Source organism: Argiope bruennichi, chromosome 4, assembly GCF_947563725.1.
Source record: "Argiope bruennichi chromosome 4, qqArgBrue1.1, whole genome shotgun sequence".
Classification (NCBI taxonomy): Eukaryota; Metazoa; Arthropoda; class Arachnida; order Araneae; family Araneidae; genus Argiope; species Argiope bruennichi.
In genome coordinates, this window is record NC_079154.1 from 64,572,920 (window position 1) to 64,581,514 (window position 8,595).

Consider the following 8,595-nt stretch of genomic DNA (forward strand, 5'->3'; position numbering starts at 1 on the left):
GTTTTTAAAAATGTTTTTTTTGTGTGATTTTTAACAATAGATTTTATTCTTACAGTGAAATTTAAATGGTTTTCAACGTTTCTTCATTTTGTTTCAAGGAAAAAGCAGTGATTCAACTGGATTTCGTTTTCTTTCACTGTTGAAAGCGTAAGAAGAAAGATTATATCTGTTTAAATGAGGAATCAGAAAAAGAAATAGTATTGCTGCAAAAAGTCAGCATTCAGTCAATAATAAATAACAATTATACATTTAAATGCAAATATGATGTTATGTAATTTGACTTCATTTAACAGCTGCACAGAAATTAGGAGGTACACGTGTCCGCAATAAGCATATCTAGGGTTATTAAAGCAGCATAACTTCAATGTTTATCATGATTTGATGTTTAAAAATACTTTGGTAATTATATCAAGTTATGCATAAGAAATTTAATTAAAATTTAATATAACAAGCATTCTTATCGAACCAGTTGATCGTTAAAGGAAGTTCAAATGTGGAATATATGCAAAATAAATTAAAAGAATTGGTTCCAAATATTGATTTAGCGCTCTACAGGTCAGACCGCTTGTCCTATAACTGGCAGAATTGGTATATATATACCTTGGAGGGTGGAAACGTGTATCTAGGTGTGATTTTTTTTCTGAAATTTTAATTAGAAAATAACTAAGTGGAATTTGGGTTGAGTTGAAAACCAGACCCGAAAGACCCGAATATTTGAAACAACCAGAATATTTTTATAAACAAAATATATAAAAATTAAGTGGAATTTTGGAGATAACTTATGAAAATACCATTACACAAAAAATAAATTTTACACCTTTCAAAATTTTTAAAAATGTCTTTCTAATTAAACCAATTCAATAGTCAGACAAATTTTTCCTGAATTTTGCCAATTTTTTAAAAAATATATTTTGTCTAATTTCCAACAATAGGTTATATTATTTCCCTGAAATTCAAACCGTTTTCATTGTTTCATAAAATATTTAATCTTAACTATGGTTCTAAAAATCGTGTGAAGCTAAAAAAGAAAAAGGATTATATTATTATATTTAATATCTGCTGGACGAATGAAAAAGTTATGTTGCAAGACCGTGGAATTTTGAAGACATATGAAACGGACATTTGCGTTTTTAATACTGCTATGATTTCCATTACAAAAATACATGTCTAGAATGGCAATCTGTATCTTTATAAATCACTTGCAAGCTTCCATTTTTCAAGAAAATTCGGTATCTCATATTCAGAAAAGCTAGGAAGGAAGATAAAGATTCGGTTTTGTCCAAAATTGCCAATAATTTCTTATAATAATAAAAAGAAATTTAATTCATCTAAGACGATCATAACAGCAGGGCTTTAATGTCTGAAAAATTCACATAATCATTATCATGAAGTTTTATCTAAGCAATTTTAGTTAAATAAATAAACCAATATAACCAGTGAACCAACTGGAGATTAGTCATTAATAATGCCATCCACTGATAATTCAAATTATATCAGGACATGGGAGATTTCCTGCATATTTCCAAAGATTTTGAAGAATTCAAGAAAATAAATGCATTTGTGGAGGAATCTGCACTGTTTACCACTATTTAAAGGAATGTATTGAAATTTCGGAGCTAAGAAAAAATCTGAAAATTATAAATAATGACTTAAGTACAGTACTGATGGTACCAGGTAATCTTAAAACTCTGAAGGACATGATGTCAAAAATTGTCAGTTTTTTACCAAATATTTGAGAGTTTGTAGATAAGGAAGAACGAAAGCAATTGACCACTTTGTGGCCAATTACCTCGAGGAGAATGTCAGTTTGACAAATCGGTCAATGCAAGGATGGACAATGCTCAAGATAGCAGTCGGCCACAACAAATCCGGTCGATACTGCTACGTTCAGTGGTGGCGAGGTGGTCGGCTGTACGCAAGAAGAAGAAGTCATTAATAATGATCAACGTTACGAAGCTTTACTGTGATAAAAAAAAAACCCACCATAATAATTGTATTTAGACTAAAATTATTGGAGTTTCATAAATTTAGTCTCAAAATTCAATTTTTAACAAATAGAATTTTACACATATTCTAATATTGCTGCATGGTAAACAATGATCACTTAAATTTACATCATATACAGTTTGAAACTATCTTGGCTTAAAATATGCTTTTGTAAACAATAATTAACACCATTTATATCTACTTCATTCTTTACTGTAATAAGCTTCAGATTAAAAATTAATAATAAGGGCGTATCCAATAAAGAACAGTGTGCTATTCATTTCATCCACTGCGGAGAGGGCTTTGTGCTGAAGGTTGACGTCCACAATTGGGCAATTATGAAGTCACAAACCTGCGATGCAGTAAAAATTCACGTTTTGCCAATAATTCCACGTCCTTCATTCACATCATTTTGAAAAGATTGATTTTTCTACATGATGGTGATGAATTTTCCTGTCTTTAAATTACAATGATCATGGATAAATCTCAAATATAATAATTTTAGATCGCATTCCATGGATTACTTTCTGAATACCTTCTTTACCTCCTTGTAAATCCTGGTAAAATTTTAAACCAAATTAGGGAATATTAAGAAATTTTTAATTATATATTTCATTTAGCTCTAATGTTACTTAGCAAGAATGTATAAGGTTCACTTACACACAATAAAACACTGAAAATGATCATAAATAAATATTAATCTGAAGATATATTTATTGCCTTAAACATAAAATTAAGAATTTTATTATTATTTCTTTTTTGAAAAAAAGGAGGGATTTTTTTTTCTCTTATTCGGTAATAACGATTTTTTTAATTATATTTCTTTTAAATTTTCTCCATTAAAGATAAACTATCTCGGCACTTTTAAGAAATAAAGCTATAAAAAATATTTAGTGATTATTTTATATAATTTTGTGAAGTAATTATATTTTATTTTATTATGTCAAAATATAAGGAATTATAATTCAAAATGAATCCATAGTATGTAATAAAAACGTGTGTGTGTGTGGGGGGGGATGCGTACGACAGTTTGGCTGATATTTTTTGAATTTTTTCTCCAGAATAATTCATTTCTGTTCGTTTAAAAAGTGTAATTCACAAAACCATAAATATGGAATAGCAAAAAAATTCTAATAAAATATGGAGATGGTCCCCTAAAAAGCTATATAAACAAAGTATATAAATCTTTCACTGAAGAATTTTAATTAAATAATTGCATTTGAATGTTATTGTACTTTTCTTGGTATAAAAGGACATCTGATTTCTTCATTTTCACTTCTCGATTTCTCATACATCTATACATAGTGATATGGAAGGAAGGATGGTTTCAAAGGTAAGACTTTCTAGAGTTTAGTTGTATCATCTTGCTTTATCTTAACTGAAATATAATGTTTTAGATTCTTAAAAATAAATTAAAAAACATATTAAGCTAATAATATTTTTTCTCAAAATATGGTATTTATTTAACAAGCATTTTTTCCACTCTTTAATATTAATGTAATAAATTTATTCATTAAGTATTTTATACATAAGTAAATTATGATTTCGTTTTCTTTGTACTTAAATGTGAATAGCTTATTATTTTTATTCTGTTATTTTAATTGCACTGTGAAACATGAATGATATAAGGCAGTTCAGAAAAGCATTGTGGCTTTTTTTTTCTGTAATAAGGCCCCTATTTTAAAATTTAAAAAATTGCGATTTCAAATTTTTCAAATACTTTCGTTTATTTATACATGAAATCCTTATGAATTTCATTCGCTAATATTCTTTTGTTTAGTTGTCTTAAGTACAACAGTAAAAGCTTTCTGTTTTAAAGTGTCTAAAAATACCAACATTTAGTTTTTCCTAAACACAAATTTATTGATTAAAATATTATATAATTAAATTTCAAAAATATTTGCCAATTTGTACTCAAATTTTTTTTTCGATTCCGATGATTTTTTTCTTAATTAAAATTCAAACAAAATATATCGATTCTTGAATCGTATGAAAATACAAAAAAGTATTTTGTTGACAATTATTTATTAATTTAAATTAGATGATTAGCAGACGAAATACTATAAGTTATAAAATTCTTACTCGTAAGTCAATAATTCAACGCATTATGATGAGGAGGCAATATAAAACTTCTGCAGAAAACAAAATATATAACATTGCCAAAAAATTCCCGATCACTTAATTGAAATAATCAAATTTTCCTCATAAACATTTAGAATAAAACTTCCAAAAACTAAACAAGTGCAATATAATATCATAAAATATCATAGTAAGTTTTAAACCCCATGTCCTAGAAAAAGAAATGAATCTTAGATTCTCTAACTTCATTTTTGATATGCTATTGTGGTAGCATGACATACTGCTGTAAATATAACTGTCTCTAATTATCATATTTAATGTAGAATTTAAAAATAAAGGATATCAAATGTTTGATGCTTGTTGAAATTTAAACATTATTATTTTTTTGTTTCTGAAATTTTTATTTTTATTACTAGGCTATCGTCTTTCTGCTTTTGGTAGCAACTTGCAAAGCAGTACCTGTGTTATTTAATGCCTTACCAGAAGTTGGTGCCAGCACACAATACAAAACTGAAGATGTAAGTCACACTCTTTTTTTTTGAAGTCCTGATATATATTTAGTTGATCTACACTCTACAAGTCTGCACTGTTTTGAAGTTTGGTTAATGGAGTCGTATCATATTATGTTATATAAACATGAGAAACATAATATTAATTTTTATATTGATTATTTTAAATTATAATAATTTTAATATTAAGGTTTCTTGGACTCTACAAGTCTGAACTGTTTTGAATTTTGGTTAATGTAGTCAATTCATGTTATAGTATATAAACATGATAAACATAATTGCTTATATTATTATAAACAGGTTGTCTGTAATATTACGTGTTTTCTCGTGTTATAAATTGCTCAATGAATTCCAAAAAATAAATAGGGTCAGCAGATGTGGAGAATGTCTTGCGAGCATGAATTGACTGCATTAAAGGAATCAAGTTATTTTTCTGAAAACGTTTATAGTATTTCACCTTCTACTGTTTCACGGCATCAGAAAGAACTAGAATGAAAACCGAGAAAAATGTAAATAGTGGGAAATTTGTTCATATCCAAAAATTATGAAATTCTGAGAGAACCAAAATAAATTATTGTAAATGGCAAGAAAGGGGAAGTTAAAGATGGGAACGTCAATGCAGGGTCATATTATATTTTATTACACTATTATACTATATATTATTATACTATTTCATTTAAGATTAACAACAACAAATCTCGCTATGTCTTTTGCTCTATAATTAAATTTTTTGCACTTTATTTTATTATGCTGATAGTTTATGATCATGGATAGGATGTAAATTTCATTAAAAGTCTTCCTATTATAGAGAAATGCTAAACTAGATTGTTATAACAAATATACAATAAAATATATCTTCATAAATTGCATGATAGCTGTTAAAAATAGATCTAGGCAAAGCAATGATATTTCTTTTCTATCATAATTACAAGTATATGGAAGAACTAATGGCTGTGGTCTCCACAAAACTTTCTGGCATACTCTCTAATAATCTTATCATTCTAGAGAACGCCTTACACAGTTACAATACAATACAATATCTACAATAGTTACAAAATATTAACTTTAGGCGTGAAATTAGTATTTTTACTGAATCTATCGAGTCATCCTTGGCGAGTTATTTGGCGATTAATCCATAGCATGTATTCATAGAAACCAAAAATCGAATTTGTGATTTAGATATTTTTTTCGCAATCAATTGAACCAAAAATTTGTTCAATTGGTCATTACAAAACTGCAATTGTAGGCACAAAAATCTATAACAGATTTGGTATATTTAAATCACTGTATTTTTGAATTACCGAGTTTGCTTGTTTTTGAAAGTACAGATCGACGAGCAATCCCCCCTTAGTTGGATTTGGCTCAAAATTTGACAAGAGTCTACACTATAGATGTAAAATATGTGTACTGAATTTTATCTATCTAGCTGTCTTCATTTAGTAATTATGCCATTAACTTATATTCGAACAGCCGGATAGACGGAATTTCTCTGACCCGATTCACAATTTGATAGAAATATATAAATCTGGTGTAAATATTATGTATCGAATTTCAGCTGTCTACCTCAAAGCGCTTTTGAGTTATCTTTGTCACAGACAGACATTAGATTCGTCAAAAATCTCAAGTTCGAATTTTTTGACGATTACTATCCTCTCTAAATATAATCCGCATATGGGAAAGAAAACAAAAATGATTTATCGAAGATCATGATGATTACTTAAATTTTTTCATTGTACATTATCATCAAATTAATGAGTATTTTCCAGATGACATAGGCATAATCAGTGGATATCTTTTGTATTTACAGAACCATGGTAACTATGCTTTTGGATATTCAGAAGACCACACCAGTGGAGGTAGTTTCAGAAACGAAGCAGGCGATTCACTAGGCAATAAAGTTGGATCCTACGGTCTGCACGACGCAGACGGTCGAGCCCGGGTGGTCAATTATGTTGCTGACGGAGCCGGATTCAGAGCCGATGTCCACACCAACGAACCAGGAGTTGACCCAACCCAAGACTCGGCAGATGTCACTGTCAACAAAGCACTTGTAGTGGCTGCTGCCCCAGCAGTGGTTACCCATACTAAAGCTGTAGTAGCTCCCGCTGTAGTTGCTCCTGCTAAAGCGGTAGTCGCCCCTGCTCCTGCCATTGTTTCTCATAGTCATCTCCATCCCTCGGTTGCCCTCTTGCACTCTCCCCTATATTCTGTTCATGCCCCCTTTGCTGTAGGGCCTTTACTGGTTCATGGACATCGAGTCATCTTATAATTTAATCAAATACTTCAAGCGGTGAATATGATTTACAGACTGGTGCTACAACGATCATGGACTTGAATATGCAATACAATCATAAATGGCAAAATCTTGCAAATTCTCCATTAAGATATGTTTTATCTTATTGTGTAACTGCTTTTAAATTTCCCATTTCTAGCAAATATTTTTTTCTCTCCTGATATTATGACTGCTTGCCTATTCTGAATTTGTTTTGTAATAATATTATCTTAATTTAATTCGGAATCAAATAGCATATGATGCCAGTAGATATAAAAAAGGTAAAAGTTTATACTTGCTTGATATAAAAAAATAACGAGCACATTAAGTGATGTTTACATATTTTAATTTCTTTTTCTTAGCATAAAGATTGAGATGATAATTGAAATGCAACTTTTTCTCAATATTCGTACTTTTTTATAAATATTTATTCTGGATAAATAGTTCCAAAGTTATTTTTTCCTTAAAAATTAAATTCAAAATCATTTTTATACCTAATAGATGTACTACTGTACCAAAGCGAATAAATACATTTCCTCGATTATAAATGCAAATTTATAAAGCTATGCAATATATTTGGTTTTGAACTACAATCTGTCCAATAAGTATTTAGTAGCGGTCATTTCCGAAATAATACAAAATAATATTTTAAATATTGAATAAGCAAGTTCTTTCAAATTGCAGTGTACGATGTTAACATTTATGAGGTTAATATTTGTAAAATAAATATTATTAAACTACTGTTAAATCTTTGGGAGAAGAATTTAATGTTATAAGGTACATCAAATTATTTCTAATGGTGTTATTTTTATTTGGTTTATATGGATGTTCTATTAGCTTCTTTAAGGTGTAGGTATACAAACAAACTTCTTACTTGAGTGACATGTCTATATTTATATTTTTAACATTTTCAATAGAATGGTGTTATAGTTACTTTGTAATTTAATATTGTATGTGTGCCGGGGCTTTCTGATATATACATATGTGTATATTAATTTGTTGCAATGCTAGATGTTTTTGTCAAATTGAAAATTAATAAAATTGAATTGCAAACCATATTTGTTGTTATTATTTTCTAAACAACATGATGATATCATTTGAATGTTTTAATTTATAGTAAACAAACACTGCTCTTTTTTTTTCATTTTTTTAAATAAATCATTTGTAATGAAGAAAGTAAATAAGAACCCGTATCAAGTACCCTAACAATTGCAATGATTCCTCCTTTTGAAATATATGCCTTTTCCGACTCATCAATATCGAAAAATCCTTAAATCTCTCTATATAAATCATAACTTATTAGAGCACTTGACGTAAGCGTCTGTGTGTGCACACTTAAGTATTTTCAATTGTGTGTATCCCAGTATCATTTCCAAATGCTTAAAATCTATTTTGATGAAATTTTGTCATGTGTTGTTCGTCATCAGATAAGATAGAAGATAAATATAGAAGTTAATCCACATTCCACCCCACCTTTTCAATATAGAGTGAAGATAAGATATTTAAATTTATATAACAAATAGATTATTTGTTATATGTATTTAAAGAACTTAATGAAATCTGACTTCCAATTCACAACCAGTTTAGTTAAGAGTATAGCGAGGCTAAATCTTCTATAGTAAAAAAGAACCTCACAATGATAAAAATCTACATTGCATCCTCTTCCTAATTAGTTGATATTGGATTCAATGTTAACTCACTGCCAAGTTGTTCACTTTGGTTAAGCGAATACATTATCTACATTATATA

At 28.7% G+C, this 8,595-nt stretch overlaps 1 protein-coding gene across 1 annotated transcript; it reads left to right on the forward strand.

Moving 5' to 3' along the window:
- The first annotated feature begins 3,266 nt into the window (after positions 1 to 3,266).
- Positions 3,267 to 7,851, forward strand: LOC129966621 (adult-specific rigid cuticular protein 15.5-like). Its single transcript, XM_056081119.1, has 3 exons — positions 3,267 to 3,319; positions 4,482 to 4,583; positions 6,382 to 7,851. The coding sequence occupies exons 1-3, from the start codon at positions 3,296 to 3,298 to the stop codon at positions 6,841 to 6,843; spliced, it is 588 nt and encodes a 195-aa protein (XP_055937094.1). The 5' UTR covers positions 3,267 to 3,295; the 3' UTR covers positions 6,844 to 7,851.
- Positions 7,852 to 8,595: the final 744 nt, after the last annotated feature.